Raw genomic sequence first — 22544 nt, 5'->3', positions numbered from 1 at the left:
GAACAAGAGGCAATCCTTGAATAAAAAACACCAGTGGACCAAGACCTGTTTCACTCAAGAAAAAAGAAAATGAAAACCCAAAGTGCCAGGTCTGTACTTATTACACGATTTTCATCACTGGATAAATATTAGAGAATATATTCAATCAAGAACATGAAAAGAATCATCCTTAAACAGCTACTTTTTAACCATTCTTCCAAGGGCACTTCCTGAGCAGGTATTAAATCAACAGTCACAACAACCAACATGTTTTAAGGCAGCTTCAACTCCTTTATAAATTCTTGGATACTGATAAAGTGAACCTCAAGAAATTTACACTCCAATCACCGGGAGATAAGAGTTATAACATTAATCACATTTTTAAAGGGGTTAGGAAAAGCAAGGAATGTCTGTAGTTCTGCTACATTAGCAGTAAGTTCTCTTGTCGTACCTTCCCGCTCTCTTGAACGTTGTCATTTACATAATATACATACACATATAGACACTTGGTGTTCCAAAATCTACAAAGAGCGCCAGATCAAGAATTGCCAAAGATATTCTTGGAAAACCTTACAAGATGGCCACATCCCTTTCGAGCGCTTCCAATTTATACGTTCAGTTTTTGAGTCGATAGGGGCTGCCACCACCACGATAAATAGATCCATTCCCACTGCAACCCTGGGGATTAAGAAGGCTGCACAGTGTTGAAGTTGACTTCACTACAAAATAATCTGCTGGCTTGGCTACGACTCTACAGCAGTGTTAAGCTCCATCACTGTAGTCTGATGAGAGGTGAGAGTCCTGTTTCAAACAGGAAGAGACAGAAAAACACTGATGGAAAGAGTGTGAAGTCAAAGAGACTTGGGTTTGAGTCCTGGTGCAGTTACTTGCCATTTATGTGACCTTAGCAGAGTCACTTATCCTTTCAGCTATTTTCTTCACCTGTAAAAAAAATTAAGTATCTACTTCATAAGGTTAAAGAGATAATGCATATAAAGTATTTAGCACAGTGCCCAGTACAAAGCAGACATTCAACTAATGTCAACTGCTTTATTATGAAGGGCAGGTGCAGCATTGTCAGCAAAAAAAATGGAAGAGGAATAGTTTTTAAAAAGAACATAAAAACCAACATAACACAGAAGAGAAATTCTTTTCAATTCAGCAAGCATGTGATAAGTGCCTACCAAGGGCAAGGTTGCTGTGCTGGGTGATGGGTTAGAAAGAACAGCCATCACATAGTTTATAACTCAACAGGAAAGAAGAGACATAAAATAACAATAACAGATTTATTATAGAGAGTGACTAATGAAGGGCCAAAGGGACACAGACAATGGAAAGATGACTTCTGGCTAGGGCAGCAGGGGGTTCTTCTTTCACTTATTTATTTTAAAAAATGTGTGTTGAATACACACTATATACCACGCTGGAAAAAACTGGTGAAAAAATGGACATGGTCACCTCCCCATCTTTTTTTTTTTTTTTTTTTTAGCGGTACGCGGGCCTCTCACTGTTGTGGCCTCTCCCATTGCGGAGCACAGGCTCCGGACGCGCAGGCTCAGCGGCCATGACTCACGGGCCCAGCTGCTCCGCGGCATGTGGGATCTTCCCAGACCGGGGCATGAACCCGTGTCCCCTGCATCGGCAGGCGGACTCTCAACCACTGCGCCACCAGGGAAGCCCCTCACCTCCCCCATCTTTAATCAAGTACCTTACAGTCCCGTAGAATCAGCACATTTACTGAGTACTACCTGTGAGTCAGGTTCTGAGGCAGCAAAGGACATTGCCTCCAAAGAGCTCACTGTCCACTAAAGGAGATAGCTGTATGGCAAGTAAAACGTCATGTGTACAAGTGAAGTGGCACCTTTGTTGAGCCTGGACAAATGCAAACAGTTAGATATGGTGACTGGGGAACGTTTCCCATGAGAAGATAGCTCAAACTAAGCATGGAGACTGAGAGAAATTCTGGGTGAGCTGCACAAAAACATATGTGATGGGAAGGAGAGAGGCTGGAGAAATAGGCTGGAGCCAGATTCCACACAAAGGCTTTGAATAATATTCAATAGCTGGGGCTTCACCTTGAAGATAACAGGAAGCCCCTTTGAGATTCCCGAGCAGAGGAGTATCATTATCAGACTTGTGATTTAGAAAGATTCCTTTAGGGCAAAGACTAGGGTGAACAGAGGAGAATGGCCAGGAGACCACTTAGGAGGTAATTGTAGATGTCCAGTCAAGAGATAATTAAGTCCTTAAGCAGGACAGTAGATGTGAAAGTGAAACAGAGAAGATATATATCAGAGACATTATACAGTCAGAATCAATAAGAACTGGCAACTGCCTGGACGTAGGGAGAATGAAGAAGCAAAGAGAGATGATGAGAAATCCAAGGCTCCACACCTAACTCCCTAGGAGAACTGCAGTGTCACTAATACAAAGGGGAAAAGGGAAGAAGAACAAATAGGTTTTAGATATGTTGAATATTTTTTGAATGTTTTCAAAGCATGTTTAAAATATGTTGAATATTTTGGATCCTTATAATACAGTCAGGTGGAAATGTCTAGCAGGCAGTTGGAAATTTGGACATGACACTCAGCAAACAGGTTCAAACTAAAGATGCATATTTGGGAGAAATCTGCAGAACAGCACTAGATGAAGCTATGGGAAGAGAAAGTTTACCCAAGGGGAGACTACAGAGAGGAAAGAAGTTCGGTTGAGCTCTGGAATTCAGAGGCATGTTGGAAGATACCTATGAAGAGCAGCGAGAAGCAGATGCCCAGGCATCAACCCCCTTCTTTAATCAGAGAGACTCTGCTGGTGTCAGTTTCTATATTTCAGGTCTTTATACCAGTGGCTTTTTAAAAATGTTGAAACTGGTATCTAGTTTTTCAGGGGGTAAGTAGAGGATGAGCTCTCAGAGGACTTACTGAAGGCTGGAGAAGCTAAGGGAAGTTTTCACGTAGGAGGCAGTCGATAATAGTGTCATGTGCTAAAAAAGAGAGTAAGGATTAAAAATAGGTGACTGAAGCTGGCAATTCCAAGGTCATCAGTGACTTTGAGAGAGAGTTGGTGGATACAGTAAGAGAAAAGAAAGGTTATTTTAGAATAAGAGACCATCAGTAGGCCAAGGACCTAAGGAAAACCGGGGGTTTAAAGCCTCAAAAGACATAGAAGAGCTAGGGAATTAGATAGGATCAACTGGAGCTAGAACCTAGAGCAGGGAGGCACAGAGATGCAGGAGAATTCATCTTGATGCTAAAGTTACCCCACTTGACAGAGAAGAAAATCAAGGCACAGGGAAGTTAAATAACTTGTCCAAGGTCTTGATGACTCAAGAGCTTCTGCTTTTTCTATTTACCCTTTTCTGTTTCTAGACATGGGAAAAAGTAATGTATATAATACAAAGAAGTACAATTTTTCTACCCAGAAAAATACAGAACCAAAGAAGCTAGACTTGGGGAAAAAACTACAAAATCAGAACACAAATGTACAGTAGTTCAAATGTGTCCAGATACACTGAGGAGGCAGGAAGACAGTCTCCAGTGCCAAATGCCCAAGCTTGTGATAAACTGGGGGCCACTGGCTCCAATCCTAGAGAACTGTAACCATTTCAAAAAACTGAGCTTCCTCTCTGCCAGTTTCAACTTCAAATTGATGTTTCTGAAACTGAGATTGACTCAGGTCCACTGTGGACCCTGACGAAATGAGCATGATCACAATGGTAACCGCTGAAGCAGAAGAAATGATACAAGAATTCCTTTGTATAGGAATGAGTGTGAGTGAATGAGTAAGCAGTGTAAGCAAACATTCTCTACCTCAACATATGCCCTCCTCTAGGACTAGGCAGAAAAGTATCAGGGTAAGGAGCAAAAGGGGAAAGAAATTGAACGGTTTTTTTTCCCACTCGCCCTCTAAATGAAAAATGTGAGAAGCAAAAAGCATCTCCTCCCTCCTATGTATCTGTCAGCACATTTCCAGGAGGCCTGGCCACATCCCGGGCACCGGCTGGCCTGGGAACAGAGCCTGACACAGCACATGCGCAAGCATCGGAGCCCTCGCCTGGGTGGTCTGCTGTTATTCCTTTGATTAAACTCCCAGGCTGGAAGAGCTGGCGCTGCTCCTAATGATAGCTGGGTCCTGCAATCTCACACTGGCCCGCACAGACAGGCCAGGGCTCCCTCTCCTCTCCCTCTCCTCACCGCAGAGCTGGGTTACTTCGCCACATTCTCCTGTTCGCTGACAGCAGTGACCACAAAGGGCTACTTCTGTGCGTGCAGAGGGCTACAGTTTTAAAGCACACCTCTCCCGGCACTGGATGAGGCAGAGATAGTGAGACCTCACACTCAAGCTCTACGCCAGCCCACCTCAGCTACCATAGCACTCTCCCCCACAAGAGAAAGACGCTTCTAGAAAACCCTGCTTTCAGGGATGTATGATTTCCAAAGGATTCCAGTCCCCAGAGATAACCAGCTTCTCACGTGCCAAGGGAAAGAACTAAATTTGACCTGCTCTCTGCTCAGATTTGTTAGGTATTTGTTGAATAATCATATGTTAAGAACACGTGTCTCTCTATTTCCAGCATATGCAAACACTTCCAAAGTGGCCACGGTGGCCACTTCGTGTGGCAGGGAAATTTCAATATTCTCATATGTTCTAGCCTATAAATAAAGTTAAATCGTAGCAGAAAGAGTAAAAGTAATTGCAAGATAAATGAGGTTCTGTTTTTAGCCATACAAGTACATAAGAATCTAGCCTCTAATGGAAATTCAGGGAACTTCAAGCTTTATTATCAAATTTTGGGGTTGTCAGAGTACTTTGCTTCTTTTCTTCCGGCTAATTCACTGCTCCTCAGCATCTTCAACAGAGAGCAGGGAGGAAAAGGGGATGGCATTGCTTCATCCTGCAATCCGTCCTCCTCCCAGCTACCTAAGCGATGCAGCTAAAAGGCAAGGCCCATTTGTCTCTGTGGCTCCTGGTCATCTATTAGATAAAGAGCGAGTTCCTTCACAGGGCATTCAAAGCTCTCCTTGAATCAGCCCTTGTCTTCTCCTCCAGCTTCCATCCCAGCTGCTCCCTATCCTCCAACACCACTAACCACCAGCTTTCTGTTTCCCCACATACACACATGCTAGCTTATTTTGGAGCCTGCCCTACCCTTCTTCTGCCACCCACCAGCCTACCCTTAGGATTCGGTGTAGGTGTAATCTCTTTCAAGAAGGCTGCTTTGGCCTTCCCACTCCCACCCAAGGCGGGGTTAGATGCCCTTTGATGGTTTTGTTATTCCCTAGAAACACCTCTGCAGATGCCATGCTAGTACTATCATATGTTTATGTGGCTGTCACCCTTACCAGATTGTGAGTTATTTCACGCTGAGGTCTGTCTTTTTTTTTTTTAAATTAATTAATTTATTTATGGTTGTGTTGGGTCTTCGTTTCTGTGTGACGGCTTTTTCTAGCTGTGGCAAGCGGGGGCCACTCTTCACCGCGGTACGCGGGCCTCTCACTGTCGCGGCCTCTCTTGTTGCGGAGCACAGGCTCCCGACGCGCAGGCTCAGTAATTGTGGCTCACGGGCCCAGTTGCTCCGCGGCATGTGGGATCTTCCCAGACCAGGGCTCGAACCCGTGTCCCCTGCATTGGCAGGCAGACTCTCAACCACTGTGCCACCAGGGAAGCCCCAGAGGTCTATGTCTTATATCATCCCTGTGGCTTAGTACCAAGGCCTGGAACACTCTCAAGAGCGTAATAAAATGTTTTTGAATGAACAAATTAAAAGGATACATTTGAATAAAAAGTTCTATGGAGAATGCCACTAAAAGCTTTCATGAGCAAGTAGTTGAAATCATAGACAAAGTAAAGTGATTTTTCAGAAATTCCCTCAAATTTCATTTTTTTTTGGCCACACTGTGCGGCATACGGGATCTTAGTTCCCCGCGACCAGGGATCAAACCCACGCCCCCTGTGGTGGAAGCACAGAGTCCCAACTGCTGGGTCACCAGGGAAGTCCCAAATTTCAGGGTTTTTATACTCATCTTCCAAAATAGCACAAATAATTTAAAATCAGCATACCTTATTTAGTGGAAGGTCTCTTCACACCTTGCCCAGAAAAGCAATGTAAAGATATATCAGGGTTTATGGCATATAATGAAAGCAATACTCAGAGGAAAATCCATAGCTTTAAATATAATAAAAAACAAGACATAAGTGAAAATAAATGAAGTACCCAACTCAAGAAACTGGGAGGAAATAACAAAATAAAGCTAGAGAAAACAGAAGGAAGGAAGTTAGCAAAGATAAAACAAGAAGATAACCAATTAACAAACAATAAAACAACAGAATGAATAAATATATCCTATCAAAAAAAGGGAAGGGGGAAAGAAAATCTTCATTAACCCTATTGGATATGTGGAAAAAAAGAAAACTCAAAATAGGAGTTGAAAATAAGGAAATAATCACAGGTAAGAGGAAATAAAAAACATTTAAAGTGACACTGGACACAGAGTTATTTCTGGTGGAGCTGAGTTGAAGGTTTCACACTCCAAGCCCAGAGAGGAGAGCAGAGCTTTCAGCACGTTCTGTCTGGATGCCTGCCTCTCACCAGGACTACAGACACCTTACCACTTGCCTCAGTGAGTAAGGAACCAAGGCACTTTCTTTCAAACACAGCTAGGAGTAAAAGGAAATGCCCAGTAAACAGACGTCCCAGGGCCCTTATTAAGCCATTATAACATGTTATTATTTACCAGAAAAAGAACAATAGAAGAATTTCCCAAATTCCAAATTAAGGAACTACTTTCTCCAAGGGGAAATAACACAAATAACACATACTTGAGCTTTTCAATAACAACATTCATTTCGGTAACACAGTATTTTATCCAAAAACTGATTTCAAATCAAATTAGAAACCATTTATTATTAAAAGCCTTTTACGGTTGAAATAGCAATCTTTTCCAAGTATCAATATATGGCATTCAGACTTTACAGAAGGTTTCTGCATACTATCCTCATGACCCTGTTGTATTTTCCTCATCAACAAATAGAGACCCTGAGGTTAACGGAAGTTGAGTGAATTGCCCACGATCACACAGCTAGTAAGTGGTAGAAGAAAGCAGGTCTTTATATGGCTAATCCAGCCCTTTTCCCACTACTGCACCCTGCTTATTACATACTACAGTCCCTCCCTCAGTATTGCACCAAGGATTAACCACCCTATTTATTACCAAAGCTCTAAAAGTTAAGACTGACATCTAATGGCGAGTTCAGATCTCTATGAAGAGAAGTCTGATGGAATTTTAATTCACTGGCACTGAAATTCTTCTTAGATGAGACAGACTGAAGGGGAATGACTTTCCAATAAGGATACAATCACCTTGGATTCCCAAAGGATCAGGATCCCCTCATTTTGGCAAGCTTTGCTGTCTACCAAATGATAGGAGGTGAAAATAGGTAAACACTAACACTGGCTATATTTTTTACTATAATTGCAAAGAAAATTTCTTAATGTCTTGGTGCTTCTAGCTGCTCGTTAAAAATTGGAACATATACTCTAGTCAGTGACCCACTGAAAAAAGTGTAGCAGATCATTGGCCCTCTCCCTTCCTCATAGCCACTTCACATTTCACACTTCCTTCCCATTCTACCATGGCCATGATATTCCGTTTCCTTTTCCCACCATTCTGTCACAAAAACCTAACTATTAACTCCCTTCAAGTCTCAACACTGCCGTGTAAGATTCTTCACTTCCTAATTCACATTAGGCTTCCTTATCTACTCCCTTCAAACTATCAGGGATTTGAAAAAGAAAATTAATTACAACCTCACGCTCTGGGATGAGGCTGAAGTAAAGCTAAGGCTTACTTTGAATTGTGGTCCAGAATTTTACACAGAAAAGTAGGGCACCACCAGGGAGCAGTATGTTGCCTACTTTTAACATGCACTTGAAGTAATCTACAGCTTCACTTTTTCCTAGACTCAATTATCACTAGAGAGTTGCCACTAGTTAAGGGACATGACACCACAAAGATACAGCAAAATATAACTGTGGAGTTAAATCAGAATAATTCCTTTGGAGGACTTTGATGCCGTTTGCATTAAGGAAAGGGAAAAAAACATGGCTTCTACTTCCAGTTAAATACCATGGGGATAATCATCAAGAAGGGCAAAAAGAATCCCAAAGTTCTTAAAAGTTTCATCTAACTTCACTGTGTTGTAAGCTTGTCAGTATATATACAACAAAGTCAAAATCCTGGTATCCATCAAGCTTGCCGGGTGACCTTGACATCACTCATTTCAGCCCCAGTTTCCCCCATCTGTGAAATGTGAGGATGATATGTGTTGGATGAGGGTGTGTTGAAATTCATTAATCAGTGCCCAGAAAAGATCCTGACATCATGAGATGAAAGGCAGTAAAAAAAAAAAAAAAAAAAAAGTAAAAAAAAGTAAAAGGTAATGTTATGGCATTCTGGTAAAAAGATTTATAAGACTAGAACTCACTGGAAAATTTTACCAGAGAAATAAGTTATTTTTAAAGGTCCTTTAAAAGTGCATTTACAGCTGAACATTCAAGTCTATTTATCCATGAAGTAAGTACATCACAGCTAGCAGCACACTTAAGTTTGCAATACCTGTGACAGAAACCCTTTCTTTAAAGCTGAAGGAATGCTTTTATTCTTTAGCTTGAAACCAACTAATATTCATTCAACAAGCAACAGCATATGGGCATTAGTAAAGACAGGGAAGGACAGAGTACCCTGTAGTTAACCCTATCCAGTGATCCAAAGAACTCTCTGGCACCCCGAACTATCCATACCTGCTGGGTGAGGACACTGACGTGAGTGGATGGAGAATACTGCCTTGCTGCCTGCTTCTCAGCTAGCCGCTGAAGTTCAGCCGTAACCGTACTTGGGTTGTACCGTCTGCTGTATGAGGAACCATCTTCTCCCTCCTTCTGTGTTTTGGCTACTCCTGAATGCTGCTTGTTTGGATGGCATGAACCTGCTAAAAAAGAAAAGTTTTCATCCACTTAGGAAAAAAGCCCTGAAAAACTTAGGATGATGACAGCAAAATCTCAGCCAACAGATATTTACTGACTCCTAGGGATCTCTGACAACATAAGGAGCAGTAAACCATCCTCAGATGCTCACAAAAGTAAAACTAAATCCTTACCATACTCTAGAAACTCTTCCTACCACCAAATTGTTACCTGCATTTATTACTGTGTTTTTGCATACTATGAATCCTTCACAAAAGAAGAATTTTCATCATATGTAGTGGGGAATAATTGATCCTAGAATCAATGAATGAAAAATGTGTAGCCTTGAAACTCATTATAGGTCTTGTTTTCCTTGTTATGTGACTGTACTTGTCAGTAGTTTACGGCACACACTGTCAAATCATGCACAGTCCTCCTTACAGAGCTCAAAAAGGAAAGAAGGACAAAAGCAAAACAGTATATTTGGAAAAACAGCAATAATCCTATATTATAAAATTTCAATTGATTTTCCTTTCAGACTTCAATTTTCTTCTTTCAACTATAATATCACAGAATTCCATTATTTCCGAGCACTAAAATTCTGGCACAATGAAATTACTTAATATAAAATCAAGGTTAATATTTTTTCTATGAGAAAAGTCACACAACCCATTGAAAAAATATTAAAAACCCAGAAAACTGGAAACACTTTAATGTGTTTCCTTTCTGTCTTATTAATGCTTATATAACCACGATCATTCTGTATATACAATTTGGTGACACTACTTTTTAAAAAATCTATATTTTTTCATGTTTATTATGTTATTTGACACATACCAAATACTATTTACAATTGATGTAGAAGTTATAAAACATATTATAATGAACTGACTACCCAACTCAAGAGTCACATTATCAACCCATGTGTTCCTCCTCATCCTTAATCTTCCCTTATCATTCACCCCCTTCTTTTTTTTTAAACATAGTTTTATTCTTTGTTTCTGTGTGTGTTTGCATACTTAAACAAAATACAGTTAATTTCGTTTGTTTTTGAGCTCTATAAAAATGGTATCTATTGTAGTAATTTCCTGGGACTTGCTTCTGTTGCTCAATACCATACTTCTGAGATTTATCCTTTCTAAGTATAGCTGAAATTGATTAACTTTATCTGCTGCTTGGTATTCCGTTTTGGAAATACATTACAACTTATTTTTCTATTCCCTCATTAATGGCTATTTTGGCTATTTCAAGCTTATCTCTATTATAAACAGTGCAGTTGTGAACACTCTTGCATACATGTCCTGGTGCACATGTGGAAGAACTTCTCTTGTGTATACAGCTAGGAGTTGAGTCACAGAGTATGTGAATTTTCAAATGCATGTGATAACAACAATTTTCAAATTTATGTGAACTTTCAAATTTATGTGATAAAAACAATTTTCAAATGTATGTGAATTTTCAAATGTATGTGATACATTGCCACAAAATATAAGCACTCCTGCTGACCCACGTCCCCTCCAACACTTAGTACTGTCAAGTATCCTAATTCTTCCCTCTTTTAAGAGGGTGTAAAATCTCACTGCATTCTTCATTTATATTCATCTGATTAATAATGATGTTGAGCACATGTTACCTCTTTTCTGATACCACTATTGGGTTGTCTTTTTCTTACTGAAGGAATCTTGCTTATGTTTTTACTTTTGTTTCCTACAATAAGGTGTTAAAGATGGTCTCCCTTATTCTATTCTAGAAGTTTAAAGTTTTGCACCTGAAATTGATTACATGGATAGTATGAGGCTGAGATCTAATTTCACTTTTCTTCCTGTATGGATAACCAATTATCCCAGCACCATTTATTGAGAAATGCATCCTTTTCCACTATCTGCAATGCCATCTGTCATATATCAAACTTTCATCTATCTGTATGATTGCTTCCAACTTTCTATTCTGCTCCACTGGTCACTTTGTACCTTTTCAGATACTATATTTTCTTAATGATCATATCTTTATATTCTTTTTTTTTTTTTTTTTTTTTTTTTTCCGGTACTTGGGCCTCTCACTGCTGTGGCCTCTCCCGTTGCGGAGCACAGGCTCCGGAGGCACTGGCTCAGCGGCCATGGCTCACGGGCCCAGCCGCTCCGCAGCACGTGGGATCTTCCCGGACCGGGGCACAAACCCGTGTCCCCTGCATCGGCAGGCGGACTCTCAACCACTGCGCCACCAGGGAAGCCCATCTTTATATTCTTAATAAGATACTCCTCCACCCTTTTCTCTTCTTCAGTGAGTTCTCACTATCCTTGGTCTTTTGCCTATCCATTATCATTTTAGAATTGGCTTGTCAAGTACAACAACAAAACTTGAGATTTTGGTTGGAACTTGTATTGAATCCAGAGATCAATTTGATGAGAACTGAAACATTTATGATATTAAGTCTTCCTATCCATGCACATCCTATTTATTCATTTATTTAGGTTTCCTCTGTCTCTAAACGAAGTCTTATAAAATTTCCTTATAAAAGTCTTTCCTAAATTTATCCCTAGATAGCTTATCATTTTTATGCATGTTGTTCTCTTGGTGATGTGGTTGTACAACAATGTGAATGCACTTAATGCCACAAGTGTATCTGTAGCTTATTTTCAGTTTTCTATGTAGATAATGTATTATCTGCAAATAAATAAATTTTATTTCCTCCCTTTTGATCCTTATGCTTTTAATTTCTTTTTCTTGTTTTATTATACTGGCTCTTGACCTCCAGTAAAACACTGAGTAGAAGAAATGTCAGTGGGCATCCTCTTCTTGCTCTTAACCTTAGAAGGAATGCTTTCGACATTTCCCCATTTACACTGATATCTCTTGTGAGATTTTGGCAGACACCCATTTTCAATAAAGAGGGTTTCCTTCTCTTCCTAGTATACTGAGAGTTATTATCATGAACGAGTACAGAATTTTACCAAATTCTTTTTCTGCATCTACTAAGAGGATAAATACAGTTTTTCTCCTTCAATCTGCTGATGTGACAAATGACCTTTATAGATTTTCTGTTAACCCCCTTCTGTATTCCTTGGATAAACTTGTTCATGGGATCTAATCTCTCTCATATATTGCTAGATGTGGCTGGCTCATATTTTGATTAGAATTTTTGCATTGGTGTTCATAAATGAAGCTGATCTATAATTTCCCTCTCTAATACTGTCCTTAATTGGTTTTGTTATCAAGATTAAACTAGCCACACAGAGTTATTACTGTTGTCTCTTTTTCCATGCTCTAGAAGAGTTTAAGATTGGAATTATCCTTCCCTTGAAAGATTGTCAAAACTTATCTATAAAACCATCTGGGCCTCAAGTTTTCTTTGTGAGATTTTTTAACTACTGTATAACTTATTTTAATAGTTATAGGACCATTCAGGCTTTCTTCATCTTTTTTTTTTTAATAAATTTTTTCTTTTCTTAAAAAAAATTTTATTTATTTATTATTTATTTGGCTGAGCCAGGTCTTAGTCGGGGCATGCGGGATCTTCGTTGCTGTGTGCAGGATCTTTTTAGTTGCAGCATGCAGGATCTTAGTTGCGGCATGCATGAGGGATCTAGTTCCCTGACCAGGGATCGAACCCGGACCCCCTGCATTGGGAACGCAGAGTCTTAACCACTGGACCACCAGGGAAGTCCCTCTTCATCTTCTTGAACCAATTTTACTTACTTTTGTAGGCATTATCCACTTTGCATAGGTTTTCAATTTTATTGGAATAAAGTGGTTAACAGTATTCTAATATTTTTGTCACCTATGCTAAATTTGTATTTTCTGTCTGCTTTTCATTCCTTACATTATTTATCCATATCTTCTCTCTTTTCCTGATCGGTCTCACCAGAGGTTTGTCCACCTTCTTAGGCTCTTCAAAGAAATTGTGGCTCCGATATTTTCTCTACGGTACCTTATTTTTGAATTCTGTAATTTTTACTCTTGTCTTTGATTTTTATCTTTACTCTTATCTCTCTTTCTCCTTTATTTAGATTTGTAATATTGCTGTTTTTATAACATCTGAAATAGATATTTAGCACATTAATTTTTAGCCTTTCTCCTTTTCAAATATAAGTATTTAAGGCAGTAAATTTCCCTCCAAATACTGTTTTTCATTGCTCTCCACACATCTGAACATGAAGTTTTTTCACTGTCTTTCAATTCTAATAGTTTTACATTTATTTCCATTATGATCTCTTCTCTGAACTCTTTTAAATTTTTAAATATATAAGGATTTGTTATGTATCGTTGCTGTTGACATTCAATTTAATTGCAGTGTGGACAGAGAATGTGGCTGCATATGATACCAACTCTGAAATCTGTTGTCTTATGATGTAGGACATGACTGTTTATTATAAACGTATCATGTGTGCTTGAGAAGGTGTTTTCTCTAATTATTGGGTACAGAGTATTATGAACGAGCAATAGATAAAGTTATCATCTTGTTCAAATTGTCTTTATCTTTGCTGATTTACAAAATCTGTGTATCTACTAGTATTGGACAGAAATATGTGGAAATCTCCCACTAAGACAGTAGATTTGTAGATTCCTCATTAGTTGTATCAATTTTTGTTTTATTTATTTGGAGGTTATTTTGTTAGCTGCACTTAGAACTGTTTTATCTTTCTGCTGAACTAAACTTTCTGTTTTATGTAATTACTCTCTGTATCTGTTAGGAAAACTTTCTCTCTTAAAGCCTAATATAAGCTAATATATACTAAATTAAGTTAGCATATATTAGCACCACCTTTATTCTGGTTGGTATTTACATGGTATTTCTTTCTTCATCCTTTTACTTTCATCCATTCTACGTCCTTATCTTTATATATCTTTCGTTGGTAAACAACATACAGTTAGATTTTTAAAAAATTCAATCTGACACGCTTCTAACAAGTTCAGCCCATTTATATTTATTTGATTCTTGATATATTAGGACTTGGTTTACCATCTTTCAAGCTTCCATTTCTTGCATTTTCTAAGCTTTGCACTTGTGTGCTTCTATGTTTGTGGGTGTTTCCCCCGACCCGATCCATTTTTCTTCTTCCCACATGTTTAAATTTCCATATTTTAATTTTTTCAGTGGTGACCTTTGAAACTTGATACTGTATATTTATCTTGAAAAAGTCTAAATTCAAAATAACATCTTGGGCTTCCCTGGTGGCGCAGTGGTTGGGAGTCCGCCTGCCGATGCAGGGGACACGGGTTCGTGTCCCGGTCTGGGAGGATCCCACATGCCACAGAGCGGCTGCGCCCGTGAGCCATGGCCGCTGGGCCTGCGCGTCCGGAGCCTGTGCTCCGCAGGGGGAGAGGCCACAAGAGTGAGAGGCCCGCGTACCGAAAAAATAAATAAATAAATAAATAAATGACATCTTAATCTCATCCCCAAACTATTCAATGACCACAGAAAAATTTGACTCCAATCACTTATGGGATATTATTGTTGTAAAGTATATTGTTGCCAACTATATATTGTTGTCTACTACTGTTTAAGCCATTCAGAATATGTTCTTTGACCACAGTGGAAATAAGCTAAAAAGCAATCACAAAAAATAGAGAATGCCAACTATGTGAAGATTAAACAATATACTTATAAACAATCCATGGGTCAAGAAAGAAATCACAACGGAAATTAGGAAATATTTTTGAACTGACTAGCTTCTTCCGTTCCTTATCCTCCTCTGCGATAGGTATGAAAAAAAGGAAGGTTTAAAAAAGAGGTTCTGATGACAGCCACAAGGTACTGGAGACACTGACCTTACTGAATTTCTCTCACATGGGAGAAAAAATTTAAACCAGAGCATAATTATTATTGATTTTAGAAGATTAAATCATAAGAATAATCACTCAGAATTAGCACTAATACATATATACGTACATATTCATATGATGACTTATTAAAGTAGACCCTTTCATATCTCTGATTCAAGCTCCATATTACTATATCCATTTCATTTGAAATCAGACAATGATTAAGACATATAGATTGGCTACTTATAAAACATAGCTTAACTGTAACTCACCTTAACGTGGATATTACTCAGGTGTTTAAAAATCTGGCCAATGTTAAGATACTCGCTAATCTACAAATTCAACACAATCCCTATCAAAATCCCATCTGCCTATTTTTGCAAAAATTGACAAGCTGATCCTAAGGTTCATACGAAAATGCAAGGGATCCAGAATAGCCTAAACAATATGAAAAAGAAGAACAAAGATGGAAGAATCACGCTTGGTGATTTCAAAACTTACTACAATGCTATAGTAATGAAGACAATGTGGTACTCGCATAAGGGCAGATATACAGATCAGTGGAATAGAATTGAGACTCCAGAAGTAAACCCTTACACTTAAGATTAAATGATTTTTGACAAGAGTGCCAAGACAATTCAACAGGAAAATAACAGTCTTTCAACAAAAGGTGCTGGGACAACTGAATAACTACATGCAAAAAAAAGAGATGTTAAGACCTTTATGCCACACCATATACAAAAATTATATCAAAATGGATAAAAGACCTAAACTATAAAATTCTTAGGAAAAACATACTCAACAGAATGAGAGAAAATACTTCTAAATCATGCATCTTGCAAGGGACTTGTACCCAGAATATATAAAGAACACTTACAACTCAACAGTAAAAAGACAAATATCACAATTATCTCTTGACTATGCTGTAAGCTCCCAGTAAATAGAAGCCTTGTCTTACTCATTTCTTTACCCCCAGCACCTAAAAGAAGTTGTTTCATTTTCTTACCAGTGAACGAGTGCCACTGGAGCAAATGCAAGACTCTTCCTTAGTCACATCAGAACTATGCACCCTGTGTCCCTTTACCTTTCAAAAGAAAAGCCAACGGGAAGAGATGGCATTCTTTTTTAACTGGGGCTGGGGAGAAGCTGACATTGTGGAGTGCCTTTCATTCTCTCACTCACCTGCCTTTGCTGAAGAGGGACGAGACAGTTTCTGGCTATAGATGTGCGCAGCACTTTGGAAAGAGGAAAAGGGGCCAATGGTGTAACTGCCTGATCGACAGTGCGGCAGGCCGGCGGGGCTCAGTATGTTCTGTGTCCCAGGATGGATGGAGGGAGAAGCACTGCCAGGGACTGTGCTCAGTAGAATTGCTGGCTGGTGAGCCATGCTGGGGATTGCTGGAGGAATCTGAGATAAAGAAGAATGGTGGCCTGGCCCTGGTGAGAGGTCAGAGGTGGCAATAACAGATGACAAATGGGTGTTGGGAATTTTCTGCAGAGGAGTAGCAGCAGGACCAGAGAAAGAAGTAGAGGAAGAACTGGTATAGACTAATTTAGCCTCTTTTTCTGCTGAAGTGGTAAAACCTGTTAAAACAAAACCAAACAAAAACAGATCATTTTAGGAAAAATTAATGTAAATTCTGTATGTAAACATGAAGCAAACATTTTTAAACATCAAAATAATCTTAGCATGGAACAGACATAATGAAAAATACAAACTTTAGGGAGATTCATCATGAACCTAATGAATACTGCCCACTGAGACAATGTGGCAATGGAAACAGTTTATTTTTAGTCCCTTCTGAAAGCTGGTGTTGGGACTACCTCCATCAACCAGAGCAGGTGCTTTACAAACGTTAGGGCCTCAGGACAAAGTTTCTGGTAATGACAGCTAACTCCTCTCCCTCTGATTTTCACCGTTCTAGAAAAAAAAGTGCTCAGAATTTTAAACATTAAGAAAGTGAGAAATTCCTTGGAAGGACAATAGGCTATGAGTAGACAAAAGGAAATTCTAAGGGAAAAGGAAAAACAAAGAAAAGGAGCTTTTTGGAGTAATGTCACATGCCCGAAAATCATTTAATATCTGATGACATTTTTTCATTTAGAGATTTATCAGAGAGCAGCAAATCTATGTAGGTTTGAAGTCACTCACGAGATAATTTATCAGAGTGAATTTCTGTTGCTTGTTGCTGCTTGGGCTGCTTTATTTTCACTTCTTCCATCGTTTCAGGGTGATCTGAAATAAGAAATAAATACTGAGCTTAGGCTCTGTTACTAATCAAACGCTACAGCATTGCTCTACACATAATTTTGTTTCCAAAATATAACACAACTAGTAATCAATGCTAGGAACCATTGCATTTCTCACCACACTTTTCCAAGGATGGCCACGCTCACAGCCCTGTTGAGTGGGACACCAACCAAATGATTCCCAACTAGCCCTAACCCCAGCTCCAGCTGACTGAATCAGGAAAAGATACCAAAACCCAGGGCAGCCATCCATGGACTGCCAACAAGCTAGAACATGCCTGGGAAAGAAAATGAGTAAGGGCAGTAAGATGCCTCTGTCAAGAATTCAGACTTGGGGAGCTAAGAGACCAAACTGGTCGGTGGTACACAGTGGAGCGAAGAAGTCGTAATATATATGGACCAGGCAACCGCCAAGAGATAGAAAGAACAGCCCCAGTATTTGTTGGCAAGATACCTGTTTACCACAACAGCTCTGTATCTTACTCTCCTCGGTTTTACTTGAATAAGCTGAGTGAGTTTGCTTATTAGATTGACTGATCAGTATATTCAATAACAAAATCACTCTAATAAAATAAATTTCCACTGTAATAAATTAGTTTTTTTTTCTACTACAGAATTTTGAAACAGAACAGCCAGAGCTAATCATATACTTAGAGAAATATTCCAAAAATCTTTCTCAAGGGCCAGGTTCATACAAAAAATTAAGACAGGCCATTTTACAGATCATCTTTCAGAATGAAAGAATAAGGACATATGAATTCTCTTCTGTCCACCACCACCAGCACAGGTAATACTGTCACACATTTGTTTGCTCATGTTTTTAACAAGTCCAGATACTACCAAATGTCATACTGTTGTTCCCTTGATTGAGGCCTTCCTACTGCCCCTCTAGTTATTCTTGATTGGTATTGCTAGGTATAGACATTATTATGTAAAGGTAGCCCTTAACACATGAAGCCCAGAATTTCCGAGGACGCATCTGTACAAACAGGTGCTGTTAGGGCTTCTCCATTACTACCAGGGGAGAAGATACTACCTGAATGCCAAGCTAGGACTTCACCTGCCTAGCACACTTCTCCCTACCCCAACCTCATTACAAAAACTCCTCAGCCTCCCTTTCCCAACACTGTTAGAGGGTCTTTTCAGAGATCCTACCAACCTTCTTCCTGTATTTACTCACCCAAGTTCATCCAGCAGACAATAAATATTATAAAGTCAAGAATTGTGACAGTCCTGGTCCCTGTATCTCTAGCAACTATCACCATGTCTGACACATGATAGGTGTTCATTAAAAATATGTAGAAGGAATGAATGAACGGATAAACAAACTAGCTTTAGAACTTAGATACGTTAGGAAAGCTCAAAGAAGAGGGCTGGACTCAGAAGTATTTCTACTAATACAATATTTTAAGTGTACAGTGAGCTAAATAGGCTTTTGTAGACTAACCTCTGAAGCTAATCAGTTATTAAAACAGTAACACCGTTTCCTTGGGAAAACTCACTCTACATTTTAAATGACCGATATCCCCAGCTCTTTCCACATTAGACTATGATAGCCTTAAGAGTAGCAAAGAAATCTACATCTTTGAATCTAGGGGTTAGCATACTACAAAATTAGTATATTATCTATGTCTTATGCTTCCATCTAGATTTTAAATGAATCTTACACTTGAAGCACAAGCTTTGTTTATAACTGAGTATTGCTGCTATTTTTTGATCATATGACATGAACTAGATAGTTTGGTCCACATCAATTCCAAATCCCCAATCATGGAGTTCCCCAGCAGTGAGAAATTTTTGAAATGCGTGGGAACATTGGGTTATCACAATGACTGAAGGAAGATGGTGACATTTAGGGCTTGGGACTATGGATATTAGACATTCCACCAGGTATGGAATAGTCCCACACGACAAAGAATTCTCCTACCCCAAATGCAAATGGTGATGAGCTGGAGGAACCAAAAAATTTAACAGGAGTGAGAAATAATCATTAGGAGAGGCAGAAGAACAGAGACTAAGAGCACAAGCTTTGAGTCAGGTAGACTAAAGTTCAGATTCCTGTTCCACTGTATGGTGCAGGGCACCCTTGGGCAAGTTACTCTGTCTCTTTCAGCTCTGTTTCCTCATCTGTAGAGAAGTTTTATAATAGCACCTACTCCATCTGGTTTTTGGAAGTAAAAAAATAAGATCATGTCCAGTAGACAGTAATATGAGCGCTCACTAACTGTTAGGTATTATTAGCTTGTCTTGAAAACAGCTCTCTGATGTTAATTTTCATGAAAAAAAAAATTAGACCACGTCCCTCTTGTGCTTTTAGGACAAAAATATAAGGCCTCCTCATCCCCTACCCACACACTGCAAAATTTTACCACCTTGGAGTCTATTAGTGCTTAGGCAACATATTATTTTTGGTTCCCCTTTGCACATCTCATTTTTTCACTTGTTCTTCTTATTTTTCATTAATTAACCAATATACTTACCACCCTTTGCCCCGCTATCAGAAAAACTATTGTTGTTTTTAGAACTTTTTGAGTGAGTCCCCAGGAAGACACTTGCAGACTTGTTTTTTTGCGTATAAAAAGTCAACACCTCCTCCAGTTCAGCCTCACTGAAATGGGGAGAGAAAGTATGGTTAGAATGGGAAGGTGTTCTGGAAAATCTTTCTACCAGATTTTATTATGAAAATGGAGTAAGCTGAAGAAGGGGAAAGTGAAAAGCACAAGCTGGAAACTCCCTATTAATAGATGGTAAAAAAGAAATATAAATGAAGCAGTCTGAAAAATTTAAAGCATGACAAGGTTTTATTCATTCCACAGTGAATATTCTACATCTGCACTGTCCAATATAGTAGCCACTAGTCATATGTGACTATTTAGATTTAAATGAATTAAAATTAAAGATTCAGTTCCTTGGTTACACTAGCCACATTTCAAGTACTCAGTAGCTACAACACAGAAAGTTCTATTGGACAGCCATGTTCTAAATCAGGGGTCAACCAACTACAGACAGTGGGCCAACCCTGACCAGCAGGCTGTTTTTGTATGGCTCCCAGCTAAGAACGGTTTTCATATTTTTAAAGAAGAGTATGCTATAAAGACCACATGTAGCTCACAAAGTCTGAAACATTTATTATCTGGTCCTTGGCAGTTTGTCCACCCCACTTCCAGATAATTGGAGTATATTCACTAAAGAAGCCACTTTGTCATAAATACGGAAACTCACCAGCGTAACCAAGGAAGATTTCCCTAACCATCTATACAGTGGAAACTGAACCAGATGGTCTCTAGGTCACTTCAAATATTGAAATGATATGCACTTTTTACGAACACCCACAAAATGGAAAGTGTAAGGAAACAGATGAGGGCCCATAGAATTCTTCCAGTAAACATACTATGATGGATTTTGTAAAATCTGTAGCAGCTCCTCAACGGCCTTTTGCATTTTTTTCCTGGAGCCTGGCTATGTTCCAGATAAGTGGCCTTCAAATAAGCAAAATATTCCTGCAATATTACAAAGAACCTGTATCCTATCTTCAGAATACACTGTAATGACAACCCTGGAAACTGCTCCTATGGATCTCAGAGTAAACCCCAAGGTCTCCAAAGTAGCAAAGAATGGCCTGGCTAATTGGATCAAGATAGAGAGCTGAATGCTGAGATTTTTCAACCCCTAAAAGCTAACCTTAAGCATGAAGGACTTGTTTTCTTTTATATACATTAGGCGTAACGCTTACAGTGCTGAGAAACTGCCCATTCCTCAAGCCACTCAACGTAGGCAAAATGTAGTCATCTCCACTGCATCAGTAGGTCAGGGCTAAATTCAGATCCAGTAAACACTAGACACCTCTAACTTCAGCTTTCCGAAGTGCTCCCGCAGCCCTTAGAGTGGTGTATACTTTGAAGCTGTCTAGAAATACAGCCCAGATGCCCAGCAGCAGTGTTTTGATAACTAAAACCATGACAACAGCCAATAATTGGCTGAGATATAGAGAGATCAAGCCTATGAAACCCTTCTTCTCCTTCTAAGAGTGATTTTACTCACATCCATATGTTAGAAACAAGGGGCTACTGGGAATCAATGGGGCAGTGTGGAAGGCAGAATAAGATACTTTTTATTAAGAATGTCTTCTACCTTGCTTGTCTGATGAACTCCTGAAAGTTTTCCGTATTCACCCCATCTTCCTCTTCTTCCTCAAGTTTCTTCTTCGATTTCTTTCCAGCCATTTGTTCTGTTTCCTATCCAGTCCCCAACCCCACAGAAAAACAAGATAAAACTGACTCCTGATAAATGCATACTTCATCGTCTGGTTTCATTACCCTTGGGTTAATTTGTCTTTATAGTAAAGACATTTAATTCCTCCATGTACTTTTGCCACCTATAAATCTGATATATTATTTTCTGTCATTATTTCATGAAACATTTTAGAGTTTCCAAGTAAGAGTTGCATAATAAATATAAATTTTTATCATGTTTTTACTTTTTACTCAGGTAGCCCAGTGAAAAAAGAGCTTGGTAATGTCTGTGGTCACACTTGAAGCTTTAATAGAATGACAACAGAGACACTGTATTTTGTTACAGTTAGGGAGAGGAAAGATAGGTCTTGGAAGATACTCCTATAGTAGCATCCAAATTGAGTAAATTCTTCACTTATGTAAGTTGTCCCAAAATTCTCAACAGAGCTGGAGTAGCTATGTAGCTATGGATTTGGTGTGTTGATACTGTACCGACCATTCCACACATTTCACAAAAGCTATTTAAATTTCCAGACCTCAGCTTTCCTTTCTGAAAAATGACCATGCTCCCCGCTCCCCCCACCCCAAAATGACATTTCTAAAGCATTCTAAGACCCTTGGATAAAAGGTGCTTTGCAGACTATTCTCACTAAATAGTCTATTTTCTGGGCTTGGTTGTAAAATGAAGTCACTATCTAAAATGTTCTAGAGAACAAAGTGTAACTCACTCAGGAAGGAAGACTGTGTCGCTGTATTAAATCCACAGTTCAAATTTGCTCTCAAATAGTCAATTCACCACTGTCTCCAGGCACAATAACGACAATGCAAATTCACATAGCCCAGGATTCATCTCAGGTGCAACAGCACTCAAAAGGAATGTGCCTTTGGATGAGACTGAACTACGGCCCCTGGGCCTTCACAAGTAGTCAAAAGTAGCTTTTCAGACCAGCTGGTTAGGGAGTGACGTCCTGCTCCCCATAACGTCCCACAAAGCACGTGATAATGCTAAAAGGGAAGAAGAACCTCTCCGCTCAGCTGGACAGAGGCTTCTAGCCTGTTTCTGACAGTGCATGGCGATCCAAAGCACAAGACTAACAGATGAACCACCTACCTTGTTGTACACAATGATAAATTCACCCAGGTGGTGGGCCAGGATTCTTCTGCGCTCCAGAAGTGCCAGTCTCCGACTGGGTAATACCATCCTCAGTGAGTGCTGGAGGTTACTTGATGCTCGCTTGAGAAAACGAACCACTAGCTCCTATAAATTAAAGAGTCATTGGGGGAGAAAAAGAAGGCATTGTGCTTAAGCAACAGAAGACAAGCTACAAGGGGATTACACAATAGAGAGATAAGAAGAG

General features: G+C 39.3%; 1 protein-coding gene across 15 annotated transcripts in view; it reads right to left on the bottom strand.

Annotated features, from left to right (window-relative positions):
• TTLL5 (tubulin tyrosine ligase like 5) overlaps window positions 1–22544 on the bottom strand; it is a 307802-nt gene that overhangs the window by 167365 nt on the left and 117893 nt on the right. For 11 of the 15 annotated variants that reach the window (XM_027120075.1, XM_027120080.1, XM_027120079.1 and 8 more), the window contains 6 exons: window positions 22298–22444; window positions 21086–21189; window positions 19435–19562; window positions 16857–16940; window positions 15887–16288; window positions 8780–8967 (listed from right to left, as the gene is read on the bottom strand). In XM_027120075.1, the coding sequence (XP_026975876.1) occupies window positions 8780–8967; window positions 15887–16288; window positions 16857–16940; window positions 19435–19562; window positions 21086–21189; window positions 22298–22444 (1053 nt within the window). The remainder of the gene's footprint in view (window positions 1–8779; window positions 8968–15886; window positions 16289–16856; window positions 16941–19434; window positions 19563–21085; window positions 21190–22297; window positions 22445–22544) is intronic. The other 4 variants (XM_027120076.1, XM_027120084.1, XM_027120082.1 and 1 more) reach the window with 1 other exon arrangement.

The sequence above is a fragment of the Aethalodelphis obliquidens genome, unplaced genomic scaffold (assembly GCF_003676395.1).
Source record: "Aethalodelphis obliquidens isolate GAN/ISIS:26980383/991018 unplaced genomic scaffold, ASM367639v1 scaffold21, whole genome shotgun sequence".
NCBI lineage: Eukaryota > Metazoa > Chordata > Mammalia > Artiodactyla > Delphinidae > Aethalodelphis > Aethalodelphis obliquidens.
This window is presented reverse-complemented; position numbering and strand designations above follow the sequence as displayed.